At 40.8% G+C, this 18,927-nt stretch overlaps 1 protein-coding gene across 1 annotated transcript in view; it reads left to right on the top strand.

The window, feature by feature from the left end:
* cd276 (CD276 molecule) overlaps positions 1-18,688 on the top strand; it is a 74,486-nt gene extending 55,798 nt beyond the window's left edge. The window contains exons 7-8 of the mRNA XM_042514260.1: positions 5,544-5,582; positions 17,807-18,688. Coding sequence (XP_042370194.1) covers positions 5,544-5,566 — 23 coding nt within the window. The 3' untranslated portion in view covers positions 5,567-5,582; positions 17,807-18,688. The remainder of the gene's footprint in view (positions 1-5,543; positions 5,583-17,806) is intronic.
* Positions 18,689-18,927: the final 239 nt, after the last annotated feature.

Here is an 18,927-nt window from a genome sequence, read left to right as displayed (position 1 = left end):
AATTTTTATGATGGATCTTTGAGCAAAATGGACAGACATCACCTGTGACAGTCCTTGCATCACTTAATGTTACTCAGAGTTTGGCAAGTCACTATTCCTTTACATTTAACTAGTTAAAAACACCCTGCAAAGGCAATGCCCACAAGGAGCTAAAAAATGTTGCCTCTCGGTATAAAGAGATTTCATTTTTCACGTCATTTTGTTTCACAATTGTTTAAAGCAGAGCATTTAAATGAAAAAAAAACAAACAACAAACAAACAAAAAAAAAAAAAGAGTGCAGCTCCCCGATTAACTTGCTTTGTTGACAGGCATTCCAGTATTGCAGGGATGTTAACATACAATCCAATCCAGCATCCAATGAGGCACCAGGTAGCCAGGTAGCAACTTAGTTTTGCATGATATCATGTTAGCATTTGTTAACTTACCCGAAACACAGAGTAGCTGCAACATTCCAACAATGACAAGACTCCAGGAAGTTAAAAACATGGCTTAGATATTGTCCAGCACATAAATTTTTGTTTTCTAGGATAGCGAAGGTATGACTCCTCCTACTCTCTCTCTGATTGGCTAGAATTGTTGCCGCTATAGGTTGAGTTGGTGAGGTTTGTTTGTTACATAACCCCTGTAACACTGCAAGGTGGCATTTTTATGTTTCTGTTTTTGCGCAGTTTAAACAAATGAGATTTAACAGCAGTGTGCAATTAAGTGAGCTTAGAAAGATGCTGTTAGGCATATTTTGTTACCTTTGGACAGAGTCAGGCTAGCTGTTTCCCCTTGATTGAAGACATTGTGCTAAGCTGTGCTAGTTGCTGGCTGTATAGCTTCACATTTACCACGCAGCCATCAGAGTGCTATCGATCTTCTCATCTGCCTCTTGCTAGAAGCAAATAATCATATTTTCTAAAATGTAAAACTTTTCTTTTCTCTTTTTCTTTTTCTACCTGTTCGGTATAATTAACGTATTACAGGAGATTACTATAACTTCACATTTGACAGAAGGTTCAGGTTTTGCTTAGCACCCATCTTTAGCTTTAATAATGCCAGTGAAGCAGGACAAAATGCTTCTATGCGTGCTTCTTTTTCTGAGATGAGAGTGATGTGATATTTTGCTTACTATGACCTTATGAGTCCAGAATTAATTGCGCCATTAGCAGGCAGAGCAAGCTTCTTCTGCCTGCCCAGCCTCAGCGACTACCCCTCGCAGTCCTGAGCAGTTCTCCCTCAAGCGTTAATGTCATTAGAGTTATTCATTTGACTCCTTCTTTAGTCTGATTGAATTATTTAGCCTTTCTGTGAACGGCAAAGTTAATACCATGTGATTTTAATAAGCTGAGAGGTGAAGGAGAGTCTCTGAGTGAAGGGGGACAATGACTTTCACTCTCTAATGCTTCTCTCATGAATGTTTCAGAGAGATCTGTGCAGCCAGGAGCGGGGTCAGCCATCCCACAACTAGTGAGACTTAATAGTTCAGCTTAAGCGAAAGGGGCAGGGCAATGGAGAATAGAGCTGGGAGACTGTAGTATGCCTGTACTCCAGCAACAAGACAGCAGACACCCTCATCCTTGCTGCCTCTTGTCATCGCCCATGCACCTGGATGATCCAGGTGGACGTTGTGGGCGGTGAGCTGCTGAAGTCAAGCTAATGGCTCTGCCTTCTGAGATCACTCTGTAAGCACTCCAGACAGGAAGCTTTGTTTTGCCATCTGGCTCCAATTGCGCTGACAAAGCCAGAGGTTCCTGCATGAGACAAAGGAGCTGAAATGAGCCCCACTTTAATAAACCCAGGATGATGGGGAGCCACGTTTGTGTGTTATCTTAATGAGCTGTCCAAAGGAGAGTGCGCCTTTCCTTTCAAAGCCGGCCTGATTTTAACAATAACCAGTGATAACTAGGGACCTGGGCTCGTTCATTTGCAATGGGGTAGGATCCCTTTGTTGCCTTTACAGCCGCAGCAAATAATGTTTAACAAACAGTGGAGCTCAAATTCTGGGTTTATTTGCAGGCGCTGGAGCCAAGAGCAACCCCTTCACACACACTCACAGGTCCACACATGCATACACATGCAAACACACACACACACACACACACACACACACACACACACACACAACGCACAGAGAGAAGCACTGTACTACACTAATCTACATCCACATGCAGAGATACGCAGTGTGCACAGTTCTTGCTGGCTTCATCCCTCACCTCCCCACCTCCTCTCTGAAATGTGTTCAGTAATCTGAGCATGATGTGCTGTTTAGAGGGGGCTGCAGTCACGCAAGTGAAGCTCCTCCTGTCAGAGGCTGGCTTTAGCTTGTGTGCACTAGCCCCTGTCTCCCTAAATCCTGGACTCCAAGGAGTCAGGCCTTAGCAACAAGGCCCTGGAAGAGAGTGTTAGTCAGTGACCCAGTTCTTTCATAGACAAAGAATTGTTGGAAAGAACAATTTGACACGCCCTCTGAAAAGGGAGCTCCATGCGAAAAAGGGTTTTATTAACCCTTCTTAACTGAGGCAAGGTCCCTTGAAGGTGGAACTTTTGGGAACATCAGGCCTTATAAAACTTGATAGCACAAGGAAACTCCACCCTTCACCATATTCTGGTTTCTTCACGCCAAGGCCAACACTGAAAGATGGATGACAGTTGCTAAAATCATATTAAAGCTTCTAGCCCAGTAGCTCATCACCCTAAATGATTTTAAGAAGCTAGCAAGCTAAGGCTGTGTAAAGGTGACTCCCGAGCAGACAGACAGAAACAAGGACAGCTGTACCAGAGTCAAAGTCACCTCACTGCGAATTATATCCCCCCTCTGTCCTGTCTATTGTGTTCTTCACATAGCAATGAAAGTTGTTTAAATATTTCAGTCCAGAGTGGAATTGCATTGTTTTTATTGCCTGGGGAAATATTATCTATTATACATACAGTTATAGTTAGTTAGTTAGTTATTTTTACATGTCTATTTCACCACAACAACTGCATTATAGGAGATTGGGTAATTGCAGGCACAACTAAAGAAATTGATGTAAGATTTTGGTTTATAAAATTTGGTTGTAATTATTATTAATATTATTAAACATTTCCTCATTGAAGATGTATTATTTCACCCACCCACAACCCAGCTGCGTCTCCCTGAATGTGTAACAAGCAAAGTGTAAGCACACTGTGAATGCGCCTATTTAAGCACTACCTCTGAATAGCATTATTGACTTTAGACTAGGTTTTTGTTAGTCAGTGGCACAATCGCTTTCTGCTGCGTCATAACAGCAATGTGCCTGACCACACCTCATTTTAAGACCTACATGTCCATAGGTGGACAGATGGGCTTAAATACGTTTGCTATTTACACAACGTGGGTGTTGGCCAGAAAAAAATGCCTCGTGCCTAAGACTAAAACTAGCCATTATAGTTGTGTTGCGTTGTGCACCAGTTTGCGCCAGGTTTAAGATCAGGCCCTTTGTGTTTTGGTAAGAAATGCCTAATTTAAACTTTTGTGAATTTGAGGAAGAAAAAAAAAACTAAAGAACAGCACCACAGGGCACTTCTATCCTTTGAGACCTGAGCAAACTGGTTTGGTCTCTCTCCAAAACAGAAAAAGAGAAACTTAAGAAGAAAAACTAGCAAATAAATAAAATAAATAATTAAAATTTAGGGGGGGGGGGGGTGGAAAATATAATGGTAATTATGTAAAATACATTTAAATATAGAATTATAATACATAATACATACACATTACATAATTATAAATATATGTTTTGGACATTTCTCCTAGTTTTTGAAAAATATTTTTCGAAATCCACAAATTTCTTGCAGTTTGCGGAACAGTTCTTGCCAAGTTGCTTATTGCCTTTTTTTCTCTGTTTTTTTCTCTGTTTTCAAAGGAAGTTTGCTCAAGGTTCGATCACTTAAAAAGCGTCTCAGCCTAGCCAAGGAAAATGGATGTTGATCCACGTTTCAATGGGTTTTATTAATCCAGTTTTCTTATCAACATAATTTTACAAACACAATCTAAGCCACAAAGTAAGGGTTGCAGATGGTAGAGTTATAATGTTGGATGAAAAATCCTCTTAGACACATGGCACTATCAAACCAGTGCTTTGTTTTGTTTTTTTCAAACATCGCATACAGTAGTCTTACCTCATAACCCAGTTTGACAGACCTGCAGGTCAATAACATACCATTCCATATTACTACTGTTTGAATGGAGAAGGCCTTGGAAAGCAGCCCCCAGGCAGCTCTGCTTGACATGCCCTCCCTTTTCACTGGCAGCACATACTCAGCCACTGGGCTCTCCCAACGGTCACACATTACTGACTAAAGATATGTAAATAGAACATTCATGTTGCCTTCATTATTAGATGTGGGTCACTGGATAACTTCAAGAGCGCTAATTAAAAGAGCTCCCAGCACACCATTGCTCAGTAGTTGCGCACACATTGCTCAAGCACTGCACTTGTGTTTGGTGCTGGTTCAGTAGCAGACAGTAAGCTACATTTTTTACTACTGTGTTTTATTCCGAGGATGAACCCTGAGAGATGCTGTTTTGGTGTTGAAGGCCAAGTTACACTGGTTGGGTAATAATGGGAATCATAAACGATCAAATGAATCTTATACATACATGTAGGTTTCACATAACATTGAATTCTTTCTAATTATGTACAAATAGTTCCCCTGGTTGCTTCTTTCCCTTATATTTCTACTTATTAACCTCAGCACAAGAAAGGGTTAAAGTACAAAAGGCCAGTTGCTGAGAAACTTTGTTGTCTTCTTTTTTTCCTTCCTTTGCCATAAGTTGGTGAAGTAACTCATCATGGATGTGCTGCACAGCAAGCTACTTTCATAACCTCTCAGAGGTTATCTGCTGGTCTGTGAGGAAAAAGGCCACCTGATCATTGTCAGAAGAGATAGAAGAAGAAAAAATAGCAGCTTCTAAATCATTTGGAATAATGAGTGTTTGTCACAGTTAATAAAAGCAGTCAAACCACTCAGTGCTGTGCATCACAACAAGACAATCATCCCACTGCTGACTGGTTTGCATATTAGACAAAAGAAACCAAGTAAAGGAATACTTTTGTGAGAAAATAGGGGTACTTTAGAAGTGAAGGCAGTCCTTTTCGTTGGATGGATCCCCCTGTACAGACGCCATTTACATCCCCCCTCCTCATTCCCCCTTCTGTCATGTAATCTACGTTCCTCTGACAGCACAGCCAAGGCCCTGTGGGAGAGTGCCTATCCATCTCACTACCCCAATCTGCCTCCCCTGTTTGGTTCCACATGAGCACTCGGCTGCTGTGACTAATTAAATAAAGCGCTGTGCCCTCTGCTTCCTGTTAGCCATGGCAAGGTTGGTGCACAGAGATGGAGCAGAGGAGGAGGAGGGGTGCTGAAGGAGGAGGAGACCCAATAACAACTACTGAGCCTGTAATGATGCTCTGGTCTATGAGACAATGAACAAAGTTATGATAATGCTGACATGACCACTAAACAGTATTTGTGTTCACAGATGTTTGTATGATGTAATATTTTGAGTCTTGTTTGTTCTCTTTTTTTTCAGCCATGACGCTACTAAAAAGCTAAGGCAAAGAGAATAAAGGTGAGTATGATTTCAATTTGTATACATATATTTATGCACGCACATGTGTGTGTGTGTGGGGGGGGGGGGGGGGGGGGGGGCATCTTTATTGTGTCTCTATGTGTCATTTACTTTTTACACTTTCTTTTTCTCCTTATCACAATTGCCTAGTATTCTGAGCTGTAATGCTCTGGATGACACAGTGCCTCTGTAGGTTATGGGTAAGTGCTGCTGTAATGAGGCTAGGCTGCATTAATTCAGCAGACAGTTGCGTATATGAGGAGTCTTGACATTTTGATTTTTGGGAATCACTGGCTGATATGACGATATGACAAATCTGTTTCTTTTTTTTTTATCAGGCATGCAAACATGAATTTCCTGGTTTGCTCAAAGTCTGATTAATGGTAAACATTTAAGGCGTGAGTCATATCTTTTTTCAACACTATGGAAGTCTCTTCCATTAGGTCTACAGGCTGCAGCCTCCATAGAAAAATTTAAAAAAGCAACTACAAAACATATTTCTCTTAGTCCCACCCTAATTTGTCAAGTGCTTGTTCTTTGGTGTGTTTCCTTTTTGCTTATATATATATAAGGGTATATATATGTATATATATATATAATAATTTTTATATATATATATTTATATATATATATTTATATATATATATATATATAATATATATAATATATAAGGGTATCAATGTACGCTTTTAAGTAAAAGCAAGTAAACTCTTTGCATGTGCTGGGGATACACATTCAGCACCATGGACAGTTCCCCATCTCACACAGTAGAAGAAGGAGGTTGAATGAAGGACAGCAAACTAATCTCAAATGGATTGATATTGCTTGCTGACTTGAATAGATTTCCCTTTTTAATGATACATTTTGGCATTTTAGTCCATAACTTGGATATATTTCTGGGTACTGGTACTGTAACTGCCTCACTTGATCTGAACTGTGGTCTGTTCTGAATTAGAGGACAACCCAGATGAACAAACTGACAGAAGGAAGAGTGTTGATAACTGGGAACACAGACAAACAGATTAGTAACTGGATCCTCCCTGTAGGACATGTGGAGAATTGTTATGTAATCTATGAAACGGTGCGACCAGACTGAGAGGGACCTCGACGGCACAGCCACGTTACATAGAATTATCAGAGAATATACACCACAGATGGCATCCCTGGAGTACTCGACCAGACAGGCTTTCTTCTGACTCCTGATATCAGTGCATCTCCCTCTCTGCGTGTGTGTTACCTCCTGCTGGGTGCATAAAAGGTGGAGGTAGATCTGTTTGCTGCAGTGTGGATTGACTCACACATGAGTGGCCCCTGGCCAGTGTAGACTGGTCAGTCCTCATTTTAGCTGCTATTCACCCCCATTTTTTCCAGAGGACATGCAGATGGTTGTTGGAGAACAGGATATTTATACTTTGTCTTTAGTGTTAATCCATCTATATTTGTAGGAGTCTTTAGGGTCCTCAGTTATGTTATGCTACTTGAGTATCATCGCCTGGTGCTGAGCATCATTCTTGATTTGATTTTTCTTTTCTTTTTTCTTTTGACCATGTTTGAATGTCGGGTAGCTATTTGTTTTGTCTTTTCTTGTTTTTTTTTTTCCAAAAAGCAAGAATGATGGTGTATTTTTCCCCCACTTATATTGTCAGACTGAAGGTTGACTGTATAGCTGTATCCCCTATTTTTTAATGACTCTGCTCCACTAGCAGACTGAACTGGACCAAGAGCAGCAGCAATAATACAGCTGTAGGCAGGCAGGCATTTCCAGTAGTGATGGGAGCCAGGGTGCTGGCAGTGTTGGACCCCGTGGCCCTCGGGGAGAGGAATGGGACACTCCCACTGGCCCCATGTTCACTCAACCATGGCCAGCCCGTGTCAGACACTATATCGCTCCCTGGACCCTGCACACGGACCTCTATAGGCCAGGAAAGCCCAAAACCTTGGAGCTATTTTGGGAAAGCAGTGCTGTAACCGACAAAGGACAGGAGTTATGTGGGCAGAGGATATATTTGTGTTCAAAGGAGAAAAATATTTTTCCCTTTTTTTGAGACATGTTTTGATGTTGGATGCTGATATTTTAGAGACATTTTCGAGGCACTCCATCAATTTTGCTTTGACAGATATTGAAGTTTTTTGTCACTGTGGCGCTGGAGTGATAACAGGATGGTGTAGCCAGTCTGTCTTTTGTCAGAAAATTGGATGAATTTTGCTGTTAGTGAATATTTCCTGCTGTTAAGGACACTTGGAAATATATTCTGCTAATCAGGGAGAGCTGTACTGGAAATCCCCACATGCTTAGATTTAACAGCATTTGAGAAACAGTACAGATTTAACCCGTTAAAACCCGAGCTTCAGCTTTGAAAAACATGGGAGAAGGCAATGAGCACCATAACAACATATGGCCCAAAAATAGCAAGAAATAAAAACTTATATTTATGCATTTATTTATTTATAATGGTTATTTGGGACATTTTTCCCTTGTTTTTGAAAATTCTGTAATCATCTCCCCTTTTTAAAACAAAATTTCAAGTCATTTTCCTTGTCACCTTTTACTAATTTCTTTCAAATTTTTGGGACATTTCTTGCCAGGTTGGTAATTTTCCCCCGTGTTTTTGAAAGACACCAAAACAATTTGTACAGGTTTCAAAGGTTTAAATAGGTTGTTAGAGGCATCTGAATTCAGCACAAGAAAACTGACGTTGAACCAGGTTGTAAAGGGTGAATGCACTGTGTATATTTGGTGTTTGTGCATGTGTGTGTACAGTATGGACACACACACACACACAATTATTGCAGAGGAGGTTGAGAAAAATAAACTGGATGATACTGCTCAGTCTCACCGTGTGACCGCCCAGTCACTTCACCGCTATCTCACATCAGCATACAGTACGGACCTCCACTGTATCTGTTCTTCACTGTGCCTCTTACTCTTACTTTAATAACCAGCAGTTTAGTGTCAATTGTGTGAATACTTTTTATTACAAGGTTGGACAGTCGCAGCCTGTTTTCATTATACCCTGACTGCTCATTGCCATAAAGTCGCAGCATGCAGAGTGAGTAGAAGATGATGGAAGGTGCAGAAAGTAATTTCCTGTAACTAGCCAAAATAAAGTCTGGCCAGTAGGAGTCAAAGAGACAACATTTGTCATTACTGTAGTATCCACTGACCTTCACCGAGACTGTTATTGCTAGGTAATATCCTGCAAGCCCCTCGACCTCTCTGCTGCTGAATCATCCCGGATCAATTATTCTAATATTTGTGTGGCAGTTTTGCTATCGATTAATGCATTTATGCAGAGTGCAGCATATCTTATTTAATAAAGCCAGGCTCTGCATTTAATTAAGTCGTTTTAGAGTGAGGCGGCACTTTGTTTTCATAAACCTTTCGCCTTATCGATACGTGTTCATTCGTGACTTATGTTCATCCACTCAAACTTTTATTGTTTCATTACTGGCAGCCTAGCAGCGATAACATAGTAAATGGCTTTCTGCAGCAACAATTTTGTCGATTGTTAGTGGCTCAGAGTTGCTGTGTGCTACAGTATCAGAAGTACTTTATGTTGATCATTATGGCAACTTTGTGGTCCTGGAAACATAGATGTTAGTAGAAGCAGTTGTGAGTAAAACTTGGACAAAAACCACTGTCATAAATATAGGGCAAAATCCACAATCCTTGGTCTTCCTGGGTACATACTCCCTGACAAAGCTAATGTGATGCTTCAGAAGACTTAGTGAGTCAGCTGGTTATCCTCCAAAGTTATCACTTGAGTTTGAAATTCCCTCTTTGCTTCTGCCTGTAGAAGGACACTCACTGATACTTGTGTAACCACAGTCTCTGAATAATGCTGGTTCCAGCAGCACTTGGAAATAAATGCTGAATATCAGTGTTATTGTTCTTGGGGCACTGGCGATAATGTGTCACATCACACAGCCGACTCGTCTGACTTATATCTGTGAAGTAACATTGTCAGGAAAAACCTTGCAACTTTCCAGGTGAAATTCTGCATCGGATTGCTAGACCTTTCCACATCACCTGCAATGATTTTTTTAAAAGTCTTTTTGTTCTTTTTATGTGTAAAGAGGCAATAAGGATTGGTATTGTGCAGAACCTTGGCCTAGACAGAGATGGCTGCAAATGAGAGCAGAATAAATATTCAAAGGCGGACATGAAGGGAAGAAAGAAAACTCAGTGAAATGAGGAGCAGCATGCACGATCCCGGTCATCTACCTGACGACTGTCATTGAATTTCAATGAGAGAGATTCCATTTTTTTTTTAGAGATAGGCCCTATAGGTGCAATTAGTGCGACATAATAGCACTTTCCCAGCTCCTTCGGCAGAGTTGTGAAATATTGATTTAATTCACCCCTATATATTCACTTAAAGTCTGAAGAATATATCTTATGCTATAGTCGTTTGCAGTAATAGCTTGGGGTTTACTCTGTCATGGTTTTATAAGTACAGACTGCATATAGGGAGTCCTTTCTCAAAGGGGGACGAGATAAAAGGGGTAAAATGGAGTGAAATTTAAATGAAGAATGCTACTGTTAATGTAGTTAAAAAGCCTTCTGCAGCTAGTTGTACAAGATGGGATGATTGGGAAGAAGAGTGAAGGACGAGGAGAGACAGAGGGGGCTCCTCCTGTTCCTCTCTGCTGTATGTGGCAGGTGAGGCCCTGCAGACACTGATGATGTCAGACAGGACACTTACGTTGGACTCCCTCCAGGGAAGTGTCTTGAAGTGGAGTTTGACTCACTATTCCAGTATCTCTGATCTCTGCATTATTTATGCTTTTGTCTCAGCCATTTATCAGCATTTTTATACCTCGCAGCCTCATTCTACAGTACATCTCCTGTGATGGAATAGGCTGCAGCGATGATAGCCTCTGAGGGAAGCCAATAACCGAATATAGTAGCTCATATTGATATCAGAAAAGTGTGGAATGGACAAGTGTGCTGCGTAGCAGTCTCTGCATACCGTTGAGAACCTTGGCAAGCATCCATTCACATCAAAATAGTGCACTGAAAAATAAAATATAACGAGGAAAACGCTGTGCTGGCTCCACTCTCTTACCTTTATATTAATTCATAGGACATGAAACTGGTAATATGTGAGCTGTGGTAAGAGTTGCACAGCAACCGAATCGCTGATCAATGACAGCTAATGAACACGGCAGGAGTTCTGCTCTGTTTGCCTCTCGACAGAGAGCTGCCTTCTCCAGAGAGCTCTTTTTCTCCTGTTTTTGCCAGAAAAGCACAGGAGCCTTCATTGAAACCAACTGCCTCTGGGCTCAATTAACTACCATAGATTACTCATAATGCAGATGAGAGACTGTATACAAGATCAGCGGTGTGTTGAAGTTGAAAAACACACAAATGGTGCATGCATGGATACAGACAACTGGGACACTATGATGCTGAGATGTGTATTCAATGTATATTTGATTTAAAAAAAATGATCTCCATGAAAATGGCCATGACAAGCAAACTTGTGCAGCATCTCTACTTTAATAAAAGTAATCATCCCATTAATGGAAATAGACATTATGTGCATGCAAAAGCAAGTACTCCCTGAGGCTATTTTAGAATGCGTTATGCACTAAAAACTTGACATCAGACAATAGGCAAACTCATATGTAAAAAGTAAAAGGTTGAACTGTATCTATAGTCTCTATAGAATAACTTGTGATTGTGTTAAATGTTGCAGACATGTGGTCACAGGCACACCCTGCCACACCTGCGACCCTGCAGCAGAGTTAAAGCGGTGGATGTATGTTTTGCCATGTTGTCGTGAGCAATTGAGAACACCATGGTGATGACATGGTTTGCTTTGTGTGTGGTCACCGGGCCATGGCCCTTGTCATAACATATTAGCGTCACTTAGAATCCCTCACTCAGGCCGATTACTGTCACTCTCTCTTCCTACTAACACTTTCTCTGAACAGTTGTCAAATTCAACAATCTCTGCTGTTTTGGCAACGTGATTATCAGCCTTTCTCTTATGTTTTTTGTTTGTTTGTTTGTTGGGTTTTTTTGTTGCACTTTAAAAGAAGTTCTGCTCAGCAATGCCGAGCATATAGTTTTAAACCTAAATTAGTCCTGTCACAAGTAGTATTTTCAAATGGATCCAAGACTATTGTTTACAAAGGATTGCTATCAAAGAGAATCTGTTCAGCACCAGAGAATTTACAGATGGCACAAACCTAAATAATGAACAGTCCCCCCCACTGTGATGGAAAGATGGTAAACATGTTGCTTATTGAACGGGGAGATGACTTTTAGGTGCAGCTTTCTGAAGTGTGCACACATTGTCGTGAAAATGCAGGAGAAGTTGCTCAAATAGTGGGAGCTTAAACATGCACGTCTTTACGGGCCAACTAACTGCTTCGGTGCGTTTTATTACTGGAGAAGTAGATTAACTAATGAGATAAGGAGGACCGTGATCAAACATGCACCGCAAGTCATTCAAAATCAAGCGCACAGAAACGATGCTGTTGAAATGCACTTGAGGATGTCGTGGAAGGAGTTTTCTTTTTAACTAGAGCATCAGAAATGATTGTTTTATTGTTTCACATGCAGCTAATTAGTGGTGCATTAGTGAATATTCAAACTGTCAGTCAGTTAGAAATGATCATTTTAGTCTCATTAGCTCTGGTTGGTTGGTCAAATGACCACTGTTTATCTTTTTTTTTCCATTGCTGTTTTTTCAAGCAATTACCTGCTTGTCTGTTTCATCTCCATCACTCCATGTTACCGCCGGTGACACTGGCAACAACATGGTGTAGAGAGGCAGTGGGGTGTCAGTAATTGTGCATCAGGCAGCAATGGTTCATTGCTTTTAAATGGGTACCAAACTATTCTTACACATTATGAAACAGTATTATATTCTACATTATGCAATAAAAAAAAACGCACACATATATATATAGCACTGACCTCTGTGCATACCCAATGAAAAGGGTGTTATTGACATGTCACAGTCCCTCAGCCATTGCTCGGTTCTGCTCCATTCAGCTCATACGGTGACAGTCACCTTCATGCTGCGTCAATGGGACAGCACGGGTTGAAGACAGTCGCTTGGCATGTCGCCCTGTGCGACTCCTAATATCCGTCTAGATTAACATACTGAGAATATAAGTGGTTTAGGGTAAATGACTGACTTTCCTCTTGATGTGGCCTGCATCCCAGCATGAGTGCAGAATAAAGTGCGACTCTTTCTTTTCCACTCTTTCTACCTTTCTCCCGGTACTGAGTCACCTCGCCTTTGGGGCTTACCACAGGAGTCTCTTCAAATGATCCTTTAGACTGAAGTGGAGAATCAAGATTAATGCACTTTCACGTCCCGCCCAGGCTTCGGGGGAAAAAGTCTTATAATTAACACCGGGGGGGCTGCAGGCGGCTGTGGAGAGAGGTCGAGGGTGGGGTTCCTGGACCATGGAGAAAGAGCTGATGAAGGTGTGAGATTTTTAGAGTGTGATGTATGCTGCTGTATTGGAATAATAGTGGAGTGGTAACAGAATGATCTGTCAGACACTCAGTCTGGCTTATTGTTATTGGGACAAAGTGGAGGGGCCTGTATCAAGAGCTGCTGCATTACTGTATCATTATGGTGATTATTATTACACGCTGTGACCTATATGAATTATCACTGAGGCAGACGATTGCACTTTTTTCCTAGTCCTGTAGACCTGCTCCTGCAGACTCATTTCTTTGAAACTGTTTTCTGTTTTTCTTTCTATGTAGTTAGTAACTTTTATAAAAAATAACTTTTTTAATAATTTTTCATACAGTGGTACATAAAACAGACAATTTGTAAAAAAAAAAAAAAAAAAATAAGGATAATAATAATAATAATAATAATGAAATCATCTTACTCCTCCTTGTAGTACTTCTAATGCATAATCTGCTGCAGCTGAAGAAAAATGACCAATCAGAGCTGAGGATTCTCTAACGCAGCTGTCAATCATGTCAGTCTCTGCTTGTGAGCTACAGTCAAACTTTCAGACTAGACAGTATCGATCAAATCAAGAATATGTCACTACATTGCATATTTTTCTCCTTAAATGTTTCCAGAAATATATTTTAATGTACTGTCGGGCTGTAAAATGAGAGTTTGTGACTCCACCACCATGTTGAAGAAAGCTGAGACAGAACAAAGAACCACCCACCAACCAGAGCAAACTTTCTCATTTTACATCTAAACGGAACACTAAATTATCTTTCTGAAAACATCTTCGATGGGAAAGAGGCAATGGAGTTACAGAATCTTGATTCATATTTGATCACCGCTGCCTAGTTTCACAGTTTGACTGCAGTTCAAAAGCTTATTTTCCTTCAGCCGTGGTGGATTCTTAGAAATGCTATTAGAAGCAGCAGAAGGAGGAACATGATTTTTTTTGTTCACAGACTGTTTGTCTCATGTACTTCTGTAGTGTATATGTAGTGACAGTTTTAGCATATATGACAAAAAGATATTTCAACAAAAGTTACCAACTGTAATTTGAAATAAATATCCGCCCCAGCCTCCAGGGAAAATGACAAAAATGTAACTCTATTAAAATTTAGCAGTTCAAAGAAATGCTAAAGCTATAATTTAAAAGAGTACAAATATATTCATTTCTTTTGTCGATGAGAATAAGTTGAAAAGACTCTCAAAATGTATCTTCGCAACTCACTCTGCAAGTTAGAATATTTCCCAAAAAATGTCAAACTATTCCTTTAATAATTCATCTTTAAAAGACATTGCCTGAAAATAAGCCTTATTAAAAGCCTCTAAAATGTTTCTATGATACTTTATTGTATGTAATCAGCAACATTTTACAAACCAGATAGCCTAATGACAGACTTTCTAATGTCAAATTTCCAATATTTCTGACTTCACAACTTGTTTGAAAAAAGAGGAGGCAAGAGTAAGAGACAGAGAAGAGAAGAGACGATACAGTACTTACCTTTATTCGTAGAGACACACCCCCCCACACACACAGTTTACTTGAAGACTATGTTCTTCAATGCACAGTTAAGCCTAATAATAATATCCTCTTATATCTCTTCCCACGCTGAAGATACTAACCGCTTTTTAGATATATCCCACACTCCACTGTTTGTGTTCTGCAGTTCCCACGGGATCCTAGTTCCATTTCAGCGCTCTACTGTATATTGAAGCGTGCAAGGCATTTGTCGAAATGTAAATGCATCCATAAAAGCAGATCTTTGTACCCCTCTCTGAGTGGTATAATTATCCATTCTCGCGCAGAGAAATTGTCACGGTGTGTTTGATCATCTGGTAATGATCTTTAAGTATCACCAAGGTTTAGCTGCTTCCTCATTATCCCGAATACTTCTCCAAGGTTAGTCCCAAACATTTACTTTCACAGTCCCACACCTGCTGTTTGTCTTTGATACTTGCTCTGATTTCCGTTGTTTCTGTCTGTGTCAAAAAGCTCTGTTTTTAGGTGTGATGTTACACAAGTATATAAATATAAAAAAGACAGAGGAGAGGGCTCGGGGGGGAGGGTTACTGATGGGGAGAATGAAATATGGCACTTACATTTCAATGTAAATGAGGAAAGAAATGGGCACCGTGTGGATCTACAGTGGTTCATTAGATTGAATCCACTGTGCCGCTGTATCTTTCACGTGAACAATCTCCTATAGGCCGAGTAAATTAGTGTGCAATCCCGTGTACCTGCTGTAAATGAATCTGTCCATCAGCCTGTGTCTCGGGTGTTGGAGTGCAGGAATGATTCTGCCCTGCCGCAGCTGCTTTGGATTCTCAGACGGAGAGAAGCTGTTCGTTAAGCACTTAAGTTGGAGTTTACTTTTTGATTGCCTCTGTTAACAATCCCAGGAGGGAAAAAAATCTTTTTAAGGTTCCTGTTGTTCCCTAAGATTCTAAATGACTGTGCTGCGGATGTTCATCTGGTGTCTCGGTAAAGGTCTTTCAAATCACCTCTGACCTCAACAGCTCGCATGACTCCTCTTTGAAATACACATCCTTAGATCTCTCTCGAGGCACGCAGGGCTTTTTTTGAATCTGATGAGAAAAATGCATGTGTGAAAAACTGTGTTGTGTTCATTTGGGTGATGGATAAGTTGGCAAGTCAGATTACCCTCTGACAGGGAGCAAATGGAAGCCAGACTGCACTCTCAGATGCAGCGCTGCTCGGCGAAACAGATATTCTTCTGCAAGCTTCGCAATTTGCAAAGACTCCTATCATTTAGAATGACAGACTTTATTACTGTTTCAGTTTTGGCTTTGACATTTTGAAGCTGTTAGCAATGCCCTTAGGGTTTCATTTATGATTTATCCACATCGCACCAGCCTGTCATGTGTAAAATGTAATAAAGGGATGATAATGAGCGTCAATTAGGAGGAAGGAGAAGCTCACATACAGAAGTTGGGTGTTTTTTTATTATTATTTCCTGTGATGAAATATTAAGATAGACACAGTGAGTGCTTCAAACACGAGAATGCTCAGAGTCAAAGCAACTTTACTGGATGTCTAAATCAAATGTAGATTCGTGACAGGTTTAGACAAGTAAAGCTGAGGTCTTAATGGGACACAGAGCACAAGCAGAATCTCCACTGTACAGATTATTGGCTCCTCTAGGGGTATTTATGTTCTGATCTCACCAGGAAACACAAATTAACAGATCCGTCCTGATGGGCAAGTCCGCTGTTTTCATTCAGAAGTCCACTTGCATGCAGACATAGCTGACTGGCTTGAATAATGTATCTAAAAGCCGAACCTCCAAGCATATAGCCAACTATATTGCTTTTAAAAGCTTCAAGTAGGAGAGCTTCATGTGTGACATAATTAAATTCCACCCAAGTTAATTCAGACTGTTTAATGATGCAGGGAGAACAATTTCTTTCGCTGTGCCAGCGGAGGGGTGGTCCGCTGGGGCTACAAGTGAGGAGAAGCATTGGAAGTTCAGAAAGACTCTTGCGATACAGAGAGGAGGATGTGGAGATGGAGAGAGACTTGAGGGTTGGAGTATCCTTGAAAATATAGCTTCCTGTTAGTATGATTGCTTATTTAATAATGAAAAATTTGTTTTTTTGTTGGCTGTTTTTTTTAAGTTTTTTATGCCTCTGCACTGATGATAAGCATGCTTGGAGTTAATGTGTATTCGGGTTGTCCAGCAGTCCGTCCATTCATCTGTCCCATTCTGGTGGACATAACACCTCAAGAACGCATTCACGGGATTTCTTAAAATTTGGCACGAACATTCACTCACAGATTAACTGATTAGGTTTCGGTGGTCAAAGGACAGAGGGATCTTGCATCTATCTCATTCTAATGAATGCAAGACCTCAAAAACACCTTGAAGGATTTTCTTTGAATTTGGTGCAAACATCCACTTGGACTCAAGAAGGAAGAGATTAGGATTTGGTGGTCAAAGGTCACTGTGAGCTCACAAAACATGTTTTTGGCCATAACTCAAGAATTCATAAGCTAATTATGACAACATTTTACACAAATGTCTAATAGGATAAAATGATGACGTGATGACATGTTATATCCAGAGGTCAAAGGTCACCTTCACTGTTGCATCATAATGTTCTGCATAAACACTTTTCTTGCCTTTACTTAACCTCATAAGTCAGGAACTGAAAGGAAGACACATGGTCAGATACTAAATTGGTGATACTAATGCTGGGTGTCAATTTTGAAACTGTGCTGATTATAGAACCTCTGTGCTGCTGGGAAAAGATTTGTGTGAAGCCTCCACGTTTTCACAGTAAGTGCGACATGATGGGTGTGTTGAGGCATACCACCATGAGGCAATAATTCTATTTTAACTATGTCTTATGAATAGGACTGTCCCAATCAGATTGGAAGGATCGGTATCAGACCCGATCAACATATTTTTGAACTGATTGTGATCGGTTATTTTGAAGACACGCCCTGCTCTGTCCTTTGTTTATGTTGGCGGTCACACAGGTGTCATAAACAGAGAGCACGACTTGCGGCAGATATTCAGGTGTTATTGTTATGCTGCTACTCCAGTAAGTGCTTATAACATGAATGGTAGAAAATTATTTGTACTCTGCATTTGAAATTAAATGTTACCTGTAGGATAACCTCTGCTCACTTTAGTCATTGGGTTAGCGGTTGGTTACTTAGAGCAGCCTGCACTGTTACGTTATTTTTCAAAGCTAATAACCTCTCCCACGGTGAACAGCCTGACATTATTCGTATTGTGTTTTTGTGTCGTTTTCCAGGAGTCGGGGCCAGACGTCGGGTAGGAGATGAGTCTGGCGGGTAATCCCACTCCACCTATCCATCAACCTGGAGACTATTTCCAGCGTCCCCTACAGAATGTCAAAGCCTCGCTGAGCAGAAGATGAGTCCATCATCTTCTTTCTAAGACTTTCCCTCGAGTTTCCATCAAAACACATAAACACATCATGTGCCATTATTTTCTATTGCCCTCGCCTCCCTCTTCTGTCAATGGAGGGCGGTGGCGGTGAATGAACGCAGTTGAGCGGGGTTGTTCCGTGCAGTATGCAAAAGAGAAGCTCTGTTTGAAAACTACAGGATGTGACAGGATCCTTTCTCTGTCGCTGACATCACTCCGTATGGGTTGTGATGGGGCATGTGCCAGAGATCTCCTGTCTAATAGGAAGTGAGACACTTAAAGAGATGACCCTGCCTCAGTTGCCATCACTGTCTCTCTGCCAGGGAGAGAGCTTGGCTCTCCCATTACTCCTGCACTTGCTAATTAGCGTCTGTCGCTGGAGTAACTTGTACCTGTCAGTGTGTGCTACTCTCCTATATTCAGGAACTTGAGGGAATTGAAATTGAATGCCAGCTAAGCTCCAACAAACTGCAAATGGTGCATGGGATACACCCTGATTTTCTCACTGACCTGACAGCCTTATATGTAAGAAATTGTTTTTAATGAACACACACTATCTCAGCTAGTTTCTGCTGCCGGGGTGGAATGTTTTATCTCCTCCAGACTAGGGGCTGTACCGGTTGTTTTATTGCATTTATTTTGAGGTACTCGAGCAAGTCCCTGTGCCATATGTCCATGTATGAATGCCAAAGCCTTTTGTGTTAGATAACGCAGTGCCTATTTACATTAAAGAGACGTGGTGAAACTGCCTGGTCATTGGTAATTATTGGTCCTGTTTCCGGGGCCACTTTGAGCTCGTTCAGGCAGAGCAAGGTCGAGTTTATTACAGACATTTCTTCACCCGCAGGATTAGCCATGCTGCTCAAATTCATCCTTCCACTTTTCCATTAGTTGATTTATCTGCCGACTAGACTCTTTTACATAATGAGTAAAACATGAATTATGGTCAAAGTAATACAAATATTTCATTTACATGCAGATCAA

The sequence above is a fragment of the Plectropomus leopardus genome, chromosome 1, assembly GCF_008729295.1.
Source record: "Plectropomus leopardus isolate mb chromosome 1, YSFRI_Pleo_2.0, whole genome shotgun sequence".
NCBI lineage: Eukaryota > Metazoa > Chordata > Actinopteri > Perciformes > Serranidae > Plectropomus > Plectropomus leopardus.
This window is presented reverse-complemented; position numbering and strand designations above follow the sequence as displayed.